Source organism: Trachinotus anak, unplaced genomic scaffold, assembly GCF_046630095.1.
Source record: "Trachinotus anak isolate AG129_WGS33_773 ecotype Australia unplaced genomic scaffold, CSIRO_AGI_Tana_v1 ptg000032l, whole genome shotgun sequence".
Classification (NCBI taxonomy): domain Eukaryota; kingdom Metazoa; phylum Chordata; class Actinopteri; order Carangiformes; family Carangidae; genus Trachinotus; species Trachinotus anak.
This window is the reverse complement of record NW_027273883.1, coordinates 14,677,491-14,699,154: the sequence shown is the minus strand read 5'-3', so window position 1 is coordinate 14,699,154 and position 21,664 is coordinate 14,677,491. Positions and strand designations below refer to the sequence as shown.

Genomic DNA, 21,664 nt, shown 5'->3' with positions numbered 1-21,664 from the left:
TGGACCCAGCACACTGGACAAACACACTCAGCACTCACTGCCTGTCAGCATCCCCCTGTTTACCAGGCTGTGGTCTCAGCCTTGACACTTTTGCTCTTTTGCATCAGCCACAACTGCTTACTGTGCTGCATGTTACATTTTCACTGTCTGTGTTTTCACATGTCAACGGTTTCTTTATGCATGTGTCTCAGTCTGTAAATGACAGCAACAACTGTCAAATGAAGAAAAATCCACACTATCGGTGACCTTAATCTCAGACACAGCTCCTATATCGCAATCACTTACTGCATTTCTTCATTGCTGTTAATGAGCATGTGCTCCTCTGTAAGAAAGGGTAATTACTGCAGCTTTCACATGTAATACTGCTGTCACCGCGACGAAAGCCTGAGAAGTGCTGTTGTTGTATCAGATGAAAGGGCGCCCCGAAGGGTGACAGGGTGACAGACCTGCATATAGCTGGTGTGATCTTTCAAAAGTGGATGAATAAATCATAGGCAGCTGAGACGCAGAGCTGTGGTAGATAGATAGATACATACATTACATTCAGTTTGTCATAAATCATGGTTGTCTATAGCTTAGTCTTAGTTTCCGTCACATGCATGCAACAATAATTCAGATGCAAAATGCGCAAGATGTGCTGTCCCGCTCTTTTTGTGTGTCCTACCATTTTGATCTGGTTGTTGTGGCTGCAGTTTGAGTGTAAAGCTCTGTCACCCTAAACCACAGCCTGTGGTCCACAAACTGAGAGGTGGTGCAGGCTTGGCCGAAGGACTGAGGTTTCAGATGACCATGCTTTTGTCTGTCCAACATAAGAGGCTGTGGCCATTATGCAGCACAAAGCTTGCAGATGCAGAGCAGGTAATATGATTAACCTTGCTGCGGCTTCAAAGTGGTATCAACATGTGGCGTGTCTGATTCAGGGGAAGACGGGAGGAGACACTGTTTGCAGGAGTGTCCAATAGTTTTCATTCACAGAAAGAAAACAGTTTGACAAAAAATAAAATCTCAACTTACTGTCCACTTACTAGGTTTTTCCAGAGCTTTCACTGACATATCTTCATTAGTGGATGCAGTTTTCTCAGTTGTCATAGAAAATTGGGTTTCGACATTTTACCATATTGTGACAAAATAATATATTTTGTTAATAGAAAATGCCAAGCGGCCTCTAACTCAAGCACAGTGAGAGTCCAAATAAATGATTCCATTTTTAATTTGAAGAAAATTCTAATAAAAAAAAAACAAAAACAAAAAATCTTTCATCAAAGTTTTTGTTTTCCACTTATGTTAAGTTTTACTAGTTTTACTAGTTTCAACTAGTGCAAGAATAAGTCGATTAATCAGAAAATTAATACTGAAATTTTATTTATTTACTGGTGGTACTTTGGGCTCTTGGAATTAGTGATGAGCACTTTTCACTAATGTTTGACATATTATAGACTAAATAATAACATATTCTTTGAAAAAATAGATAAAAAAAATTATGAAAATAATTATTAGTTGCAGCCCTACTTTGAATATCAGTTGGTTTATTTAATGTAGGAGGCTTCATGAATTTTCCATATTGTGATATACATTCATATGAGAAAAAATATTTGTTATAATATTGTACAATTTAATTTAAAAATTGTCTAATGAACACTTCATACTATATTATTAATAATTATTTGTATTCATTTATCAGTACTATTAAAAATAGACACCATTGTGATTAAAAAAAAACATTTAGACCAACCAAACATAATCATGAACTGTCTTGTCTCTGAGACAGAATCTCACAGATGGTCACATAATAATAAAGTCAGAACTAATGGTCCTAAAACTCAGTGCTGCTCCACATCCTCAGTAAAGCTAAACTAATGACCTGCTGCTTGTTCCCATGGGGGCCAACGTGATTTACACAAACACTTGTTAGTCAGCTTTCCATACTATGACAAACTGTCACTCACAATGCATTAGCAAAATGTGGTTTTATGTGCTGACGTGGTAAGCCAGGCACATAATGTTAATTAGACTGTCTGAAGCGTGGCAGTGGACTGAGGGTTGCCATTTTCTAAAGAGGCCCAATTATTTTCACACTCCGTCGAAGTGATGATATTAGGTCTCACTGTTCATCTCATGTCGCACGGCATCTTTACATGTGACACTTGCCATTTATTCCCCCATCACTGAGCTGCCTGTGGAGTCAGAGCAGCCACCACTCAGCATCATTTTCTCAAATGCTCAACCATGAGTTGTAATCCCACTGAAGAAAGAGCTCATACTTAATGGATAGAATAGCAGGTAGAATCCATTGAGTTTACATCAGTGGTGGAAAGTAACTAAGTAACTAAGTACTGTTCTTTAGTACAGTTCTTAGGAGCTTGTGCTTTATTCCTGCCATTATTATTGTACTTCTTACACAAACATTATAGCTTTAAAATAATACGTTGACTGTTTTTTCAGTTAATCAACTAATTTCCCAGAGCAATAGGTGACATCTTCAATTTCTTCCTCTGTTTTTACTTGTTGTTGTGTTTTGCATTTTGACTTGATGAATGACTACAACTATTAATCTGTGTTGGTAATTTTCTGTGCTTCAACTAATCAATTCCTTGTAAGGCACTATTAAACTATTAAACAGCTTCATACTTGTGTAGTATAGAGATATAGTCTTTTACTTTTCCTTAAGTGAACTTCTGAAGGACTTTTGCTTGTATTAGTGCTTTGATGTGTTATTGCTAATTATACTTAAGTGAAAGGGTCTGAATACATCTTTCAACACTGCTGAGTGTATGTACTTCCAGTGGCTGTTTTAGATTTATATCCTTAAATGCTGACAATCCATCACTTTCTAAGTAAGTAAGATATGGACGATTTAAATCTGTGGTTTCTTCACTTGCAGACCAATTTATGTCTTCCAGTCTTGTCTCTCAGTTTGGTTTGCCGATGTTGAGAACTCGTTTGTGGAGCTTTTCTCATTATATCACATATGTCTGCTACACGAAGATGGATAAACTAATCAGTCTAAATGACCTAATGCATTTTTCAGTGAGAGAGAGCTCCAAGGCTTTTGGAAGGCTTTCCTATTAAAGCCAACTTTCTCTCCTCCCTCTCTCCTCATGACCCGTCCTCACTCCATCTTTCCTCAGAAGAGGAATGTTCCTGCCACTCCAGCCGTAGCCTGCACTGGCCAGTCTGCAGCGAGATGGGCTCAGAGGAGCGCAGTTCAGCCATGTCACAGAAGATCTCCTCCCTGTCTCGCAGCAACAGCAGTTCCTCGTCCAAACATGACAGCCGACAGGTAACTCACACCAGCTGAAGACACCGTAGGACTTGTTGCACATCACGAACAAACATCCGGCCACTCCATCATGCACTGTCTCTGGTGAAATAAGGCTCTGTGGTCATGTTACAAATCATCATCTTCCTGACCATTTCCCTGGCATTATGCATACGGAAGGAGAAAAGTTTGACTGTTTGTTTTTTTCTCATTAAGCAGTTTCTGAATTGTAAATGTCTGCCAGTTCTCAGGGCTTTCCTGTGTCATGGGAGGACAATAGCCTCACACTAAGTGCCAAAACCACACAAAGTTTTGCTAATAGATCCTGTGGTTTTCTCAGATGTTTTTGTGAGGCTTTATTTAGAATATTATAAAATGCAAGTATGAGGAGAAAAGCACATCTGAGTCTCCCTTTGTGTTAAATCAGGCAGCAAAGACTCAAAGTTCCTTTTTTCTGTTTCCGTTGCTGCATCAGTATCTTGAAAATTTCAGAGAGGTCTGAATAACTAAAATGCAATTTTGCAACAATTCCCTCACAGGTAGTTCCCTCACACCCAAATTAGTGAAGATATTAGCATGGCGAACAAACTGCTGTTGCATTTGCCTTGAGCATTTATCTGTGGGCAACAGACTCATTAACTTTTCATTACTCGTAACAGCTTTTCCTTTTTGAAATGAGAGTAATAAAGTTTCACTCCAGTCCTGCCCAAAGGACACACAGATGCTAATGCTTCCTCAATTTAAAGTACCAGCAAATACAGGGTCTGAGAGAGTGTTTTTATAGGCAAAAACCGTTTGAACAAATAAATAAATAAATAAATAAATATGCTCATGAAACTGTAATTTCCAACCTCCTAAGCCTCAGCCATGCTTAGACCTTAGTTTCTGTGACACCAATAAAAAATGAATTAATATTTCTTCAAAGAAAATCCAAGTCAAATTTTGGATCCCAGTAAGAACATGGTGGTGTGGTTCAGCCTGATAAACGTCACTGTTTCTGTTACACTCTCTGAACTTCACAGTGTGTTTCACACTTGGCAGCATGAATGTGTGGATATTTTAATCAAATATATATAAAATATAAAAATCCAGTAGTCTGCTGAGCAGTTTTCCCTGTAACATCAACAGATGGTGAGTTTATTTTTCAGTTCAAGAGCATATTTCTTACAGCATCACAAATAGTTTAGCAGTTTGGAAAATACACTTATTCACCAGGTTTCCAAGAGTCAGATGAGAAGATCGATACCACTCGCATGTCTGCACAGTTAATATGAAACTGGAACCAGGAGTTCACTTATTAATTCAGCGTATAGTACTAGATAGAACATATAGTTTGTATTTTGTAACTTTAAGACAGAAGCTGTTTCCCCCTGTTTCCAGTCTTTCTTGATGTACAGTTTGTCTTTATAGCTATGAGTGTAATCCTTGTAAGCACACAACTTGTTGGCAGTTATGTCACTGCTTGCTTTGTGAGAGCGTCACTTGACCTTGAAGAAAAGTGCTCAGGCAGTGTGTGACAGTGACTCACTGTGTGAGTGTGTCAGAAAGAGCTCCAGCAAGTGCTCAGGGAGAGTGAAAGAGCAACCCACAAGCCACACCCTCTCCATCCCCCAACCCCCTTCAGATACAAGGGTTTATTTTAGATGGCCTCACCTCCAGCAGCCAGCCTCTCTGACTGATACAGTTTGTTTAGCCAGAACTGTTACACACTGGAACAGTCAGGGACACACTGAGCTCATAAGCACAGAGTCACTTCAAACCTCTGCCAAGAACCCGCGGTCCCTCTGGAGAGATGTGACGTGGTTATTTGTGCTTGACTTTTTGTCCCTCAAGGAGAGCTTTATGAAGTTTAAGGTGCAATCATAAAATACTTCATTACCAGGGGCTGCACTTTAATGAGTGTTTTCATTATCAGCCAGTCTATCATTTCTTTCAGTCAGTGATTAATTGCTTTGCCAATAAAGTGTAAAAAATAGTGACATATTCCCATTATAATCTTCAATCTTCTATTTGTTTTTCAGCACAAACAGTACAAAGCCCCACTATACTCACACATTCAGTTAATAGTGAAATAAATCAGAGGAAAGCAGTGAGCCTCATGTTTCGAAGGCTAGAACTTGAGAAGGTTTTACATTTCTGCTACCAAAATGATGAATTAATTATTAGTCACAAGTGATATTTTTTAAATGGTAAAGGGTGCATCCAGTTGAACCTGGAGTTTAGATGCAAACCATATAACTGATTCCAGCTGGGGACCTTTGTTGTTCCTTTCTCTCTCTCTTCTATTTCTACACTGTCAAACTGTCAATAAAGACAAAAATGACAAAAACTGTTCAAAAATGAAGCAGCAGAGGTTGGCCTGACTTTTAGTCCCTTAAATGGGTCAAGCTCCAAAAACACTGCGTCCTTCCTCAACTCAATAGTGTCTTTCACGCCAGTGTTGAACTCCATCTGAAAAAGCCCCTCGAGCTCGCATGTTGGAGTCCTTCCTGGCTCAGAGTGTGTACTTTGGAGACGTTTGGATGCGCTGGTTGACTCCCTGCACACATGAATGACATAAAATGATATGAAATTATGGCTTTTCTCTGTGTTCCAAATTCGTCACGTTTTTACAGCTGCTGCTCTCCAATGTCTTTTTTGCTTGTGTGTGCTGCATGATACTGCAACACCAAGTGTTGTCGTTTTGGCCAAATATCCTCACAGCCCAGCGTTTCTCCTGGGGGCTCGTCCTTGCCTGTTAAATTCCTGTCTTTTCAAAGACCACACCCCCAGTTTGTGTTAAAAATGTGTGTAATGTCTCCCAGCCCAAGGCAAGAACACCCATCACACCCATCAGGGGTTGTTTTTCAGACTTTTGAACAGCCAAAAAAGACATTATACAATAGTTTTCGCAAGCTAAATAGCGCAGTTTATGACTAATAAACTGACCTTTGTGTGTGAAGTCAGTCACCCCTATGAATGATGCATCACAATTGTTGACCAATTTTCTGTTGATTGAGGAACTGATCAATCAATGTTATGAACCACCAGTGAGTCCACAAAGATGTTACAAAACCCTCTGTTTATACTGTTTATGCTGCCTTCCTGGAATTGTCACAGCTGAAGTCCACGACACAGCTACGCGGATTAGTCTGTGATGAAATATCATCTTAATCCTTGTATTTGCAGGGGATTTGGACTTGAGCGTTCTAATCTCAGTCAGGAAATGATTATTGTGAAGAGTGAGATTGGGCAGGTAAGCTAATTTTGTAAATGGGACCATGAGGTGAAAGTGGTCTGTAAAGCCCCACATTTGACATCAAACCTCATAAGGCTGTATTTTCCCTTAGCGATGAAACTCTTCTCCTACAGCCTCCTACTCACTGACTGACACTGCATGGAAGAGTGGCGGAAAATCTAAACACAGTCAATAACCATAAAATTAAAATGCGCTTTTGACTCTGACCTTGACTCTGTTGTGTGGTTTATTCATTCAATTTATATTACCAAACCTCCCCGCAACTTTAATCTGCATGCATGCACGCACATTGAGTGTTTGGTAATGTCTGTCTGTCATCTCATCACACCGTCTATGCCGACAGGACAGCTGGGAAATAGTGGAGGGCCTGCGTGGAGGTTTTGGCAATGTCCTGGAGCCCCAGAAACAGGAGGGCTACATGCTGAAGAGGAGGAAGTGGCCCATGAAAGGATGGCATAAGGTATAATCCAACAACCCATGCTTCAGTACACTCACTCATCTCTCAGAGTGATAGACTTCATGTCGTATTTTTAGACATACTTGACAATTGAATGTCATTTCCACGTCCTGGTTTTAGCCTCACGCTTTACAGGTTCCTTTCACGCAAAAAAATCTGCTGACATGACTCATTTGTTGTTTTAAAGTAATTGAATCATCTTATGCAGTGAATGATTTCATCCGTAGAGGAGTCACATGTGACCAGAGTCATCGCCTCTTCATACTCTGTCTAAAAGCTTTCACTGGAATAATACTGTCTAGATATCTTGGAGTTCCTCTCAAAGGACATTAGCTGATGGTCCATTGCTTAATAGAGCTGTATTCATTTAGTATTGACTTACTTAAAGTTGGAGTCGGAGCTTTTCAGGTCTTTGTGCTTTCAACAGTCTGACTCTGAAGATGTACAGTAGGAGCACCAAGAATTTAGAGACTGGAGGAGGGAGAGTGATTAAGGAAGGCAGATACAAGACAAGAGCCTGGGATGACAAACATCTCGCTGCAGAGACATTAACAAGAAACTGACTATGTCATGATCAGAGTCATAACAGTGACTTCAGACTTGCTGTCAGGGATGTTACATATCATCCGAGCTGCATCTCATTCTCTCATTGTCCTTCTTTCTCCCCGCAGAGATACTTCTTCCTAGACAAGGGCATCCTGAAGTATGGCAAGTGTAGTGCTGATGTGAGTACAAAAGCCTGCTAGCTGAATACTCTGTGGCTTGTCACTTACAGAAGATTACAAAGGACACTTTGTGTCTTTTGTAAAGCTCTTCTTGTACTGGTGTCTGTCTTTCCCAGAATATCTATCAGTGCCTGTAAATACAAAAGGCTCTCTTTCCCTCACGATCTCCTCATCACTTACAGGAATCACATGGTGCATTTTACCTGCCACTCTCACATGATTATATATACATTATACAGTCACTCAGAAACTCTGCTTGGCCAAGACTGAGCAAATAAAATTATTGCTGTTTTAAGCACAAAAGAAATGTATTAATTTCAGTATTAATTCAATACTTAAAAGCATTCTGCTGGATTTGTATGAGGTCAAACCCAATATATTTACAACATCATATGTTGACTTTGCCTTTCAGATTGAGAAAGGGAAACTGCATGGCTGCATTGACGTGGGTCTCTCTGTCATGGCCATTAAGAAGAAAGCCAAGTGCATCGATCTTGATGCTGAGGAAAACATCTATCACCTGAAGGTAAACCGCAAGGCTAATGAATATAAGCCCCCCCCCCCCCCCCCCCCCCCCCCCAAGTAAAACATGGTTTACTTTGATTATTTCCCTTGATTCCTGGAACAGATGTCTACATTAAAATGACTTTAAAATGACCTCATGTGTTGTGCATGTGGGTGAGAGGGCATAACTACTCATACTGTACCTGGACACACCTCCCCCACCTTGCTTGTCCTTGTTGATTTCTGATTGTGGTATGTGCTCTGCAGATTAAGTCACAGGAGCTGTTTGATGAATGGGTGTCCAAGCTGCGCCACCACCGGCTCTATCGGCAAAATGAGATTGCCATGTACCCTAACGAGAAGTCCTTCTACTATCCCCACTACCCCTCCCCCAACTCCCCCAGCATGGCTGAGAGTGCCTCCATCCGAAAGGTATACAGTACTTGTCCGCTACACAGCATACAGTGTGGTATGGTACTTATTGAGTAGATGTAGTAATTAGTACTTATACGAAGGTCTCCCGCTGCACTGAAGGTGAGTGATGTCCCTCACTTGTAAGTCGCTTTAGATAAAAGCATTTGCCAAATGGGTAAATGCAAATGTAAATGTAAATGTTGTAGATGTAAATTGTAAATGTCTGAAAACTGTATTTATTCTGTTTAAAGTAAATGCTTCCTCCTGTCTTTCTGCTTATGATTAGTGTTGTTTCATCAGCACTTTTTCCTGAAGTCAAAGGCCCTCTACTGAAGAATTCTGCGAAGGAGGCAAATTGTTATTGGTCTGACCTTTTTGTTTGTTTGCTATTGCAGTGCATGTCTATACGAAGGCAGTCCACAGTGCACTCTGTAGGAGCCTTCCCTTTAAGCTGCAACAGCCAGGCCAAGGTGACAGCCTGGCTCCAGTCATCTGATGACATGGACAAGTGCTCCAAAGGTGAGACAACAGAGCTACACTTTCACCAGTAGCTAATCCACTTCTCACTTTCTTTGCTGATTTTATATAATTTTCTATGATTTCAAAACTCGTCTCTTAGTCGGAAATGTCAAGTTTGATACTAGCTGCATTTGCATAGCTTTGTTAGAAAATCAAACCTGAGAAATGTCATTAATAAATACAAACCTGTGTGGAGGCTGCAGCTGAGAGGCTGGAGTATTGTTCAGTGTTTGTGAAGCTTTGTGCTTTATTCAGAGCCAGTGACAGTGAGAGTGGCTGGAGATCAGACCTTTGAGTTCAGCCTTTTGATTTGTACATTTGTCAGATGCTGTTACTTCTAATAAATCTCTCCGTCTGCTGTCGTATGTACAGGTTAGATAAGATAAACATGGTGTTGTTTGTAAAGAATGAAGCTGTTGGTTACTGATACACTGTTTGTCTCAGTTTCCATTCATTAGGGTCCTGATGATGTTCCGGCAACATGTTCCCTGGCTCTTAAATGAGAAGTTGTAGAAAGTTTGGAAAATTTACACAACAGATGATTATACTCAGATGATTGCCACATAGTTAGTTAGAGTCTGTTCATGCCAGTTCCTCTGCTGAAACACTGTCCAAGCCAGGACTTACGATTTCAGGTGGTCTACATTAGCTATGTGAGCCCATCAAGGAAGATAAACCCACTCTGCTCTCTTTGTGGTGAGCTTTGTTTCTGACAGTAACCTCAGAGAAGCAAGTGACTTCAGTTTTCTTTTGAGCCAATTGATCGCAACACACAACCCATGATACAACTGTCCTTAGTCTTTAAGATCATCAAATGCTCTTTCAAGTCTAGGGTGATACACACTTGATACCTAATTTTCACTGACTCATCTTCTCATCTTTCTGAGCCATGCAGAGTTGGTGCTTGTTGTGTTAGTTCCGGTCACATGTGAGGACATTCAGGTTTAGTTAGTGTAGATTTGCTCTCTTGCCCCTATTGTATAAGGAATGACCAAAGACTTGGCAGATGTAAGCTTTTAAGGATTTTCATCTCAAGTCAGTGGATGCCTGGCCAGCCTGTACTGGCGAAGGGTTGGTTGGTGTCTCTGTAAATGTTCAAGTTCTGCTCTTCTTTTTTTTGGCTGATTTATCTTTCTTTTTCTCTCTTCCCACTCCCTAATCATCTTTTATCCATGTGGATCGTTTTACTACTCTCAACAGACTTGTCAGTCTGTGAGGCCTACCTGCTGGAGCTCAGTCACCTGCTTCAGAGTATGGAAGTCCTCCATCGTACCTATTCGGCTCCATCTATCCAAGCCCTGCAGGTCAGCGCTCAATTTTGATTCCTCTATTTCTGAGCAGAGCACGCTTGGTCATCATAATTGCAATTCAAGATTAAGTCTGAGGAAATGTGCAGTAAATGAATCACACCCAAAATAGCAGATGACCCTGTATTTTAAGCAAAGAACAGTAACTTGTGTATTTTCTTTGCATGTCACTTCAATGTTTTTTGTTGCCCTTAAGACATTTGCTACAAAATATCCAGTACAGCTTCATGCATCTTGCATCTTGCACTGCCATTTATGAAATTAAAGCCTGTGAAATTCTTCCTATGAAGATGCTCTGTCTCAAACGTGAGTATCTTCTTTATTGTTCACTAGGCATCCACGTTTGACAGCCCCAAGAAGGATAAGAGACTTCCGAGGAAATGGCGCACTAAAAACTACAACAAAGATGTCAAAACAACTCTGCAGGTAGACAACATTATATTGAAGTGTGATCATGCACAATCTTTTTTCTAAATGGGAGCCCCTCAAAGTCCTGTTCCTCCTGCATCACTGTAGGTACCCAGCTGCATCTCCTCTGGCTCTATCCGCCTCCATGCCTCTAACCCCAACCTTTCCACTGCTGCACTCGGGATTGACAAGGTCGACCCCGAATCACTGGATTCTCCTTTTGATGTGGCCAAGCTGCAGGAGGACTTCTGCCGTGTTGCCACCAACTGTGAGTAAATTATTTTAATGAACAGTTTGATTTTGGTGTGTCAGACAAATTCAGGATTTTAAAGATATTTTTACAAACTGAGAGAAATTCTATAAGCGCATAATTGTTCAGATGACTCGGTTAAGGCCCATAAATCCGTCTGCCTGCTGTCTTATTTGCAAGTAAGATAGGACTGGCATGGTGTTGTTGTTTAGAATGAATAGAAGTGACAATGGTGCAGCCATGGCAGCTGTTAATTACCGTTAAACTGTTTCAGTTTTCATTCATTAGGATTTTGATGATGTTCCCTGTCAGCATTTCCCCAGGCTGTTACTAAGAGTGAGATGTTTTTCACTAACTAAACCACAAAGCTTGGGAAATCTCTTTTGTAAACAGAGGATATCCCCACATGGGTTTAATTTAGTTTTCTGCCACTCCTCACTGAAATGTATTATCTGATACCTGATGTTTGATATAGAATTATGAGGATGATTTGTGTTTTACATAATGGTATCATGATTTTAAAGTTGCTCCAGGAAATAGCTGTCAATGCTGTTAGCATTTAAATTGCCAAATTTTTGCACCTTCAAAATGATGAAGCTAAGGATGTGTGATGAGCTTAATCTAATACAGTGATGCATTAATATTGCCAGCGTTTTCATTAATGTGATTACCCAAACACCGATTATAAAGTGCGTGGTATAATGACTGTCATAAAACAAAGCTTGCGAAGTGATGGGGAATAATCAAAATTTCTCTCTTGTTCCATTTTATCAGTAGCAGGGTGTGATAGACTGCCAGCATACAAACTGGTTTGCAGTTGAAGCTTGCCCCTTGTTCTCTTGTTGCTGCAGTGCATGTGACCATGAAATCAGCCCTGAGTTCATTAACATCTGAGAGAGAGAGATTAAAGCAATGTCTGGACCAGGAAACATGTCCCCCTACCTCACCACAGGTCGTCGGCTTGAAGAACGCACTGGCAACGGTACGTGGAACAACACACACTCGTGCGCTGACACAGAAATCTCACCAGTCAGTAGCAGCACGTCACACTGCTCTCACACCACTTGTCAGACGTGACACATTGAGGAACCTTTTAGAGGAATTACTAGCTCCTGGTGTGACGTCTGCCCACCTGAACAGGATCATGTTCAACAGTCATGTTTCCAGCGGCTGCCGCCTCCCACCCAGAGTCTCTTTCTATTTTTCTACACACAGTATCATGATGACTTCTTATGCCACATTAGAACTTGTGTGCTCTCTACGCCAACACATTTCTTTGTCTTTAAATACCCTGCTGGGTATTAGCTTTTCTTCCTGATTACTCAGCTTCTACCTACTCCACTTCACACAGGGTCAGTATTGGGTGATAGATAGATAGATAGATAGATAGATAGATAGATAGATAGATAGATAGATAGATAGATAGATAGATAGATAGATAGATAGATAGATAGATAGATAGATATTTTATTTATCCCCAGGGGAAAGTCAAATATTCAACAGCTCATCATAGAGACAAACATTCCTCAAATCATAACCACAAAAAAGACTAAATAAATACAGTAATTAAATAACAATTTAAATCGAGATAAAAACAAAATAAAGTAAAAATGTGATAACATGATAAATAAGGCACAGTCCATCCAGGTTGCAACAGAGAGAGGCAGAGGCAGAAGGACCAAGCCAAAGGACCTTCTGAACTGCTCAGATTTGCAGCGCAGTGAAAGTAGCCACCTGCCACTGCTGGTCCTCTGCCCAGCCAGGGTGCCGTGGAGAGGGTGTCCACCATTGTCCATAATAGATTTCAGTTTGTTCAAAGTTACTACATAGTAACTACATTACTTACCTCCACCACAGTGGAGGTGAGTAATGTAGTTTAGGCTCCCATTGCTTCCTGTCTAATGTCTGCAGTGATGTCACATACTCTGTAGTCTCTGTAGTAAAGGTAAATGAGTTAAAACAAGAAATTCAATTCAGCTTTCAGTATTGGTTGGGTGTGTGCTATAAACGTTGTTTACACTGGTTATTTTTCCAGGCTTTAGCCCAGAACTCTGAGCTGAGAGAGCGCCTGTGCAAGATTCATGCTGAGTCCCACCTCGTAGAGCCCACACTAATAAATCTCACTGCCCCTGTGCAGGTGGGTGCAGGAATGCAGTGACTCTACTCCCTTTCCCCCACCACCATGATGATTATTATTATCTCTGTGTTTTTTTGGGTTTTTTTTTCATCCCACACAGTAGAATTTGCCACAGAATGAATGAGCTGTCCTTTCCCTCTCTTCCAGATTCAACAAATGTTGCACTCCTCTCACCCCCTCACTCGACTCACTTTGTGTTATGATGACAATGACTATAATAAAAAGTGAACAGAATTTTCTTTACCACACACTTGCCAGGAAACACTGCGTCCTGAAATACGTTAATCTCTAGTCTTTTCAATGAGAAAGTTCTCCCTCTCAGTCCTGTGGTTTTGTGCCCACACACACACACACACACACACAAGGCTCAGAGGAAGACTTCTAACTGCCTGCCACATTACTGTCTCCTAAAGGAAGCTCTTATCACGCTTAATCAGATTTGCTGACCAGAGTGAGCTGATCTGCTTAATTGTGTCCCTGGAAATTTGTTAAACACACAGCACAAAACTAATGCGCTGCCTCTGAGATTATCTCCTGCAATAACAAAGGATAGACAGGGCGTGCTGACTTCCACGTGTGGTTTTCTGTAAAGTACTTCATCTTTGTAGTAGGTTGCATGTTTTTTTTGTTGCTGTGAGAAGAATTACGTGAATGCTTTAAGTCCATTTTAAATGTGCATCTTGTTGTATGTGAGTAATCTCAGCTTGCCAGATAGAGTTTGCAACATTGTACACTTGTTGCAAACTTGCACGACTGACTGGCTCTTAATAAGCAATACAGTAATATATTGTGATGCAGTCTCTAGAAATACGTGTGATTGATACAACACATTATATACTTTTGTGAAATTGGCCTGTGCATGTGGCTGAATCCTTCCTTTGCACAAAATTTTATTTCTTCATCATTTGGCCAGTTTATGGCATTCAAATGATGGCACACATGAACATGTTGCTGTGAATAAAAAGAAAGAGACTCCACACACTGAAATACTGATAAGCCTCTATGAAACTGAAAGTCTGTTATAATGCAGTGAATACATATAGTTCACTGCTGCTTATTGAGAAATCTTCAAGGTTATGTGCAGTTTAACATCCACTGTACATGGTGATATACTTTACTGTATTATAGATGACTGTCTTTCAATATATAACTTGAATATTTTATTCTGAATTACCCCATGATTGCCACCCTCCCTGGCTACAATGATGTCACCCTCTGAATTATAGCTTTAGACATTATGTCTCCTAGAAACAGGACTCTGTGGATGAATCCCGCCCCCTCGTACACCAAGTCTCCAATGAGAGCAGAGCTTCAATTGCAGAGTCTTTGTCCGAGTTCTTTGATGCACAGGAAGTTCTGTTGTCTGCTAGTTCCTCTGAAAATGAGGTAAGTGTAGGTGTTAAACTGTTACCATCGACACTCGGGCTGAGTTGTGTTTTATATATAAACTTTCGACACTGACGTTTAGAGCTGTGTAATGGAATCGTCACGGCTGCTAATGTGTGGAGTAATTATTCTTGTTCACTACCATAACATTAAAACCAGCTCTGCTGCAACTATTGTTTGATGAGAGGAGCTGCATGATACAACAGAGAGAAAAATGAATCCAGACAGTTAGGTCTAAAACTAAATCACCACCAGAGGTTCTTCATTTATTTATTACTTCTCACCCAACATTTCATCAGTTCTCTCTCTGTGCTTCTGCAGAATGTGTTAAACTATTGTGATTATTTAGTATATTTCTACTGCAGAGAGAAAAACATATCTTTCGTCTCAACATTATGGTTGGAGGCATCTTAAATTCTTTAATCAAAGTTTTTAAGATGTTTATGTGTCACAAAACAAATCTGCTCTATGTTGCTTCATCCTCCTCTTCCTTCAGTGTTCATGCAACACGCCTGACCAGATAGCAGCTGGAGCGGAAGCAATGTGAAAATGGAAGTTAATTACTTTCATCTAAAAATACAGCAAGTCGAGGTGCAAATTTGTCACCAGGTCCTAAGGGACCATTCATCTCCAGTGCCTCAGATCTGCTGCTGACATGACAGGATGTTGAAAGAGACCTGCCCTGTCCCTTCCCGCAGATGGTATTAAAAATGTATCTTTTATCAATCAGCTAAGGTTTGGATTGTTCTTTAGGTGTCAGAGGATGACTCGTACATCAGTGACATTAGTGACAACATTTCCATGGACAACTTCAGCAATGGAACAGAAAGCGAGAGACCAAACTCAGGTAAACTGTGGAACAAAGAGCTGCAATACTGGCCCCAGTGCAGTGAAAATGTCCACTGGTCTTTGCTTTCACTACACAGAGAGCTATCGGTGTCTTACCTGACCTCATATACCATCTGTTCACAGGGTCTGTGGAAGAATGCGCTGTCCATTGTCAGCGTAGATCCTGTCTGCCGTCTCCCAGCCCTAACAACAGCACCATCAGCCTGTGGAACATCCTCAGGAACAACATCGGCAAAGACCTGTCCAAAGTGGCGATGCCTGTGCAGCTTAATGAGCCGCTCAACACCCTCCAGAGACTGTGTGAAGAGCTGGAGTACAGTGAGCTGCTAGACAGAGCAGCTAACACACAGGACCCCTTTGAACGTATGGTGAGATGGCAAATTCACTTTTTTGCTGTTGGAGTGTGTGAGCAGGGTCTTTCACTTCCAGCACTTGATGGGCCTCCTGACTCAGTCCAAAGTTTGAAAAACTTTTTCCAGCACCTCTAAAGCTCACCTGGTAAAATTATTTGTGTAATCTCTACACAAACATTTTGGACAGAATCGGGTCCGTTGTTTCCCCTTGTTCCCGGTCTGTACGCCAAGCTGAACACCTGCTGGCTCTAGCTTCACATGTAGCACAAAGACACAAGAGTGACAGCAGCCTGTTGTCAGAGGTTTTGTCCAGTGCAAGAGCGTTTGCCAGCCTGGCTTGTTATACTATTCTCTGTGAGAAACAATATTTTCTCTCTGTAGATTCTTTCAGTGTTTCACTCTTGTTTACATTTGCACTGACTGACTTTGGAGTGATGCAGTTCATGGGTTTACATTTTTCATTTTTGTGTGGGAGGTGGTGAGACACAGCCTGTGGAGTTGCCTTGTTATAAAAGACAAATGTGCATATATACAGTGTATAAATGTGCTGTGGAAAGCAGTTGAAGTCGGTGTCAGCTCCAGTCTGTAGCTTCCCATTATGATGTGGGAGCAGTTCAGTGATCTCCTGGCTTAGTGCAACTATTGGGGGTGTATTCAGACAGATGCCATGCTCATTACAGTAAAATGGAAAATGGAAATTAAAACTGCTGAGAATCAAAATGGGATTGGACATTCATTATGAACCAATAATATGTGACATTGATGTGATACTGTGTTCTGGCAGTTTCAATGATTATTTGTAATCTTTAAGGTTTTCTCAAGGTCAATTTTATGTCTTTATGTACGTATATATATATATATATATATATATATATATATATATATATATACATAAAGACATAAAATATAAAATATAGCATCACTAACTATTGTTTTGTCTTTATGTAGGTATACATAGCTACGTTTGTGGTATCAGGCTACGCCTCCAGCTACTACAGAACTGGGGGAAAGCCTTTCAACCCTGTCCTGGGAGAGACGTATGAATGTGACCGGCCAGATAAAGGCTTTCGATTTGTTGCAGAGCAAGTACGCATGAATCCCAATTTCTGTGCCACCAACAATTCAACAATCACTGTATTCTAATAGAAATCCACTGAAAGCATTCACTGAATCAGTGTACTAATGCTACTCTTTATTTCCCTTTACAACGTCAGGTCAGCCATCACCCACCAATCTCAGCTTGCCATGCGGAGTCTAAAAACTTTGTGTTCTGGCAAGGTAGTGCAGCATAAAAATGTGTTGGATCCATTCTCAGTGTCTGTAAAGATAACAGCAGCAGCTGGTTGTCCAGGTTGAATGTTAATGTGTAAAATTATTTTCTTTGACTGATTTATGCAGACGTGAGGTGTAAGAACAAGTTCTGGGGGAAGTCAATGGAGATTGTTCCTGTGGGTACCACTCATGTCACTTTGCCAGAGTGAGTCTCTTTTGCCTCATTTACTCCAGTGGAGTGGACAGAAACACATGCACACAGACTGCACAAACAAATGACTGTCAATTAAAAGCAATGTCTACAAGCAGAGAGGAACAGGTAAAGGAAGTATTGTTCTAAATTCTGTTTTTCTAGATTTGGAGACCATTATGAGTGGAACAAGGTGACGTCTTGCATCCACAACATCCTCAGTGGACAGCGCTGGATTGAGCACTATGGGGAGATCTGCATCAGAAACTCCAGCAGTGATATTTGCCAGTGCAAGATCACTTTTGTTAAGGTGAGGCAAACATGCAAGAGAAAAAAAAACATTATTAGTAGGTGTATGCAGCCTAATGACTCTCACCACCTCTAATATTTACTCTCTGAAGATACAGGGTTTTATTAAGAGAAGCAGTGTTCTAGACACTATACCCAATCTGCCTTTTATTCATTTTTGTCCCAAATTAATTGTGTTAACACTCACTTTGGGCGAGAGAGTAACAGTCGGGGTGAAGAGAAGCACTGAACTGGATCAGAAAATTCCAGCTCATATATAATTAGTGAAATGGAGAAAATCAATTCTTAGATTTAGTCCATGTTTATTTCACTCCCAACAACGACCCTGGCTCTGGAAACATGTTGGAGAAAACATATGGCAGCCCTTAGGATTGATGTCACACCTGCATATCATTTACAGTCTATACAATGCTGCTCAATACAGTGATTTAAAAGCCGCAATATTATGGGTCCTTCGTGCCATAGCTCATAGCTCTCTCTTTCTCTCATTGTGTTGGTGTTGGTGTTGGTAGACATCCTTCTGTGAGCCCCAGGGGGCTTGATCAAAATAACCTCCAAACAGTGAAAAGGCTTTTTTCCATGTACTGTCTACAAGTCACCTACAGTAGATGTTGTAGTTCCTTCGTTAGTCCATAAACCCATCTACACAGATGGTGCTCTCCACCTGCATGCCAGCAAGATCCCCTGGATGTTTTCAGTGTGTGGCATATGGCGTCTGACGTAAGTTTTTACAGAGATGGTTAATTACTTTGAGATAATTCGTTCTTCTCCAACTCGTCAATTCTTTTCACAGGCCAAATACTGGAATTCAAGTGTGAATGAGGTGGAGGGAACTATCACAGATCAGAAAGGGAAGGTCGTCCACAGACTCTTCGGAAAGTGGAATGAAGCAGTTTTCTGTGGAGACCCGCCTTCAGCCACATGCATCTGGAGAGCAAGTATGACACGTTTCTGTGCACCAAAAGCTGTTTTATAATGTATGTCTCCCTACTGTAATATCTAAGGCAGTGGATGTTATTTGTTTGCAATGCAGATGCAATGCCAGTAGACCATGAGCAGTACTATGGTTTTACCAAGTTTGCCATTGAACTGAATGAGTTGGACCCATCTCTGAAGCTGCTGCTACCACCCACAGACACCAGACTACGAGTAGACCAAAGGTAAGAGCAAAAACTGAAAATAAGAAAACAACAGTGTGTTCACATGCATTTAAGTAATCTGGCAATTGTCGACTTTCTGCTAAAATCTAAGGACCACTGTTTTCTGTCAGGGTAAAAGACTGAAAGAGGGGTGAGATTTTTGTCAGATTATTATCGTAGAAAAGTGATATTTAAAAAAAAACTGGCCAGTGAATATCTAAGCAACACATTTTATAAAATCTTACATCATGCATCTTAGTCACAGTCTTGACAGGCTGTTTTGAAAAATGCACACCCCACCCGATGATCAAAATAGCACAAAAATAGGCACATTGATACTCATGTTAAGAATAGCAAGTAAATGCAGAGGCTTTCAGAGCCATCAAACTAATTTTAGCTCAGATTTTTAAGGTTTAAAAGTCTGTAAACTCAACACTGCTGCCACAAGGCGCCACAGAAATAACAAGCACTCTCTCCACTTTGGCATCAAAGTAAAAAATGTCACTGCTCGTATACCTTCAGTATCCTGAGTTATGTGTTTTCCTATTTATCCATAATTAAGTTATCTTATAGCAATGATGCTGAGCCAAAAACCATAAATGAAGATTAGATTTGAATATCGAAGATTAATGTTTTGCCATGTTTGCATAATGAATGTGTCTGTGCCTTGCTGGCAGACTGCTGGAGGAGGGGAACTTGGAGGCTGCAGAGGAGCAGAAACAGAGGATTGAACAGCTGCAGAGAGAAAGACGGAGAGTCCTGGAGGACAACAATGTAACACATCAACCTAAATTCTTTAGGTAACCTAAATACCTTGATTTATTTGTTTCTCACTTAGGAAGACATTTAAAGAAAAGTGAGAATATCTCAGCTCTTAATGGCGTTACATGCAGCTTTTCATGGTAGCAGGTGGCTGTGTCACAATTTCAGTATGACCACACTCCCCTGTCTTTCACAGTATTCATTACTGTCTGGCATTTCTTTGGTCTCCTCAGGAAGTCAAAGGATGATACCTGGGTCAGCAACAACACATACTGGGACTTGAGGAAGGACTTTGGCCTCGCCCACATAGATTTACCTGCGCTGTGGTGACCCCTGAACTGTAGATCACACACATTTCGACCTGCACAGCCTCTACTGTGATCCAGGCTGGTTCTGGTGACGTCTGTACTCCAGTCTTGCCACCCACATTCAGTACTGTCTTCTTTATTGCAGTTCATCAAAGTTATGGCCTTAATAGCAAGTGCTTATCTAAGTTGTGTAAAAATGTTTATGCAAGCATATTATAAGAATGTTGATCAATTTAAGCAATTATTTCCACCTCTAATGTTACACTGTACAACTGAAACTGAGAAAAGGAAACCCATTTGGTGTCAGTAATAACATATGCTTTTCATAACTGGTCCACACTAGTTTAAAATGTGCTGAACAGCTGGTCACTTTAGCTTTCGTCTTATCATGGACATTCTCTACCTCCGAGATAAACTAGCCTTGATATGCCATTGATTAAGTGTACACATCTAATATTTATTCTGCACCTGCCTGATGCCTTACTGGTCGTACTCATATTGTTTAATTTATTTTTTGCTGCCTCTCTTGTATGTTTTTAAAAATGTGTGTTTTGTAAGGAATACTCAAGTTGTGTAATCCTTACTGAACTTTTCTTTATGTCTCATAACTGCTTTTTGCTATGACTGTGTGAATGATTGTGCAACTATGAGCAGCAGTAGCAAACGTCAAATCCAGCCATTTTTCACTTTATCCATTGCACCATTGTCTGTATGGACCCTGGGCCAAAAGCATCCAAAACTATGCTCCATGAGCTAAAATAAAATCTCTGATGCTTTCTTTTTGTGGAGTTGTTTTTAGCTGTTTGTTCAAAACACAAAAAGTAACTGAGCTATTACCATAATTTTCAGTTACTTTAGATGCTGACTGGTCAAACAGGCCACTTTGTCATAAATGTTGGTTAAATGTACAAACAAGAAAAGGGGAAAAAAAAAAAAAACGAATCATCAGTTTTGAATTTACATTTCCACAGAAGAAGAGGAAGCAGCTACATTCTTCTTCTTGGTGCCATCATACTGTGGCAACAGGAATACGCCATGAAAGCTGAGTTATCTGAATTCTAGTATGTTGGAAGGCCATCATCTTGAAGGACGCACTGCGATTGCCTTGTTACACAACAAAATACATTTATTATCTGATGCAACAACTCTATAAGGCAGGAATACATATCACTGTATATCAACCACTGTGTTTAGCTTGGAAGTAGGACATGGGTGAAACATCAGTCATGTGTTTTTGGCTCCTCCCATCATGATAATTGCATGTATTGACCTCATTGTTTTCCACATATGAACCTTGACATAAATACCTTGTGTAGCTTGCTATGTACAGTTTTTATTGCAGGTGTGTCACACGGTTGATGGTACAACTCAGTTTACTCCCTAATGTCACTTTAAATTCTTGCATTCAGGTAACTGACATTTGATCCACTTTAGTTACAGCTTTGTGATTTAGCTACTTCAGAATTTAAGCCATTTTCTTAACACAGTCTGCTGTAAGTCTCATTGTTATGTCTGCTGATGGTGTGTATTTATGCCACAGGCGCATTAACCAGTCCTTGTTTAAGCCTCTTGACTTGTTCAAGAATTAAAGAAGTGTTGATTGTGATGATAAACCATGTTTCAGCACGAAGTGTAAAGCATCACCTGCAGTGTTCATAACATCATTACAAAATACAAAAGTGTCAGAGGGGACAGTGGGATGCTGGTGATTTTGCCATCCTCAGAATTTAACCAGTTATGGAGTTAGAAAACGTAATGTGTCTGGAGAGTGATATGAAATGAGTCCGTATTGAGTTCAGGATCATTTCAAATAAAGTAGGGTTACAGCTGATCATTTGTTTTGTGTCTGGTCAAGGTGAACCAGCCACTAGGTGGCAA

General features: G+C 40.5%; 1 protein-coding gene across 4 annotated transcripts in view; it reads left to right on the top strand.

Moving 5' to 3' along the window:
* The window catches only part of osbpl3b (oxysterol binding protein-like 3b), a 30,965-nt gene extending 10,401 nt beyond the window's left edge, over positions 1-20,564 (top strand). The window contains exons 2-23 of one of the 4 annotated variants that reach the window (XM_071468952.1): positions 3,129-3,280; positions 6,841-6,957; positions 7,626-7,679; positions 8,092-8,205; positions 8,451-8,615; positions 8,993-9,116; positions 10,317-10,420; positions 10,757-10,849; positions 10,940-11,099; positions 11,933-12,063; positions 13,117-13,218; positions 14,467-14,604; positions 15,358-15,451; positions 15,577-15,821; positions 16,755-16,892; positions 17,021-17,084; positions 17,205-17,283; positions 17,434-17,578; positions 18,371-18,515; positions 18,611-18,737; positions 19,394-19,516; positions 19,712-20,564. In XM_071468952.1, the coding sequence (XP_071325053.1) occupies positions 3,185-3,280; positions 6,841-6,957; positions 7,626-7,679; positions 8,092-8,205; positions 8,451-8,615; positions 8,993-9,116; positions 10,317-10,420; positions 10,757-10,849; positions 10,940-11,099; positions 11,933-12,063; positions 13,117-13,218; positions 14,467-14,604; positions 15,358-15,451; positions 15,577-15,821; positions 16,755-16,892; positions 17,021-17,084; positions 17,205-17,283; positions 17,434-17,578; positions 18,371-18,515; positions 18,611-18,737; positions 19,394-19,516; positions 19,712-19,808 (2,655 nt within the window). In that variant the 5' untranslated portion in view covers positions 3,129-3,184 and the 3' untranslated portion in view covers positions 19,809-20,564. Of the gene's footprint in view, positions 1-3,128; positions 3,281-6,840; positions 6,958-7,625; positions 7,680-8,091; positions 8,206-8,450; positions 8,616-8,992; positions 9,117-10,316; positions 10,421-10,756; positions 10,850-10,939; positions 11,100-11,932; positions 12,064-13,116; positions 13,219-14,466; positions 14,605-15,357; positions 15,452-15,576; positions 15,822-16,754; positions 16,893-17,020; positions 17,085-17,204; positions 17,284-17,433; positions 17,579-18,370; positions 18,516-18,610; positions 18,738-19,393; positions 19,517-19,711 lie in introns of those variants that run through there. The other 3 variants (XM_071468953.1, XM_071468955.1, XM_071468954.1) reach the window with 3 other exon arrangements.
* Positions 20,565-21,664: the final 1,100 nt, after the last annotated feature.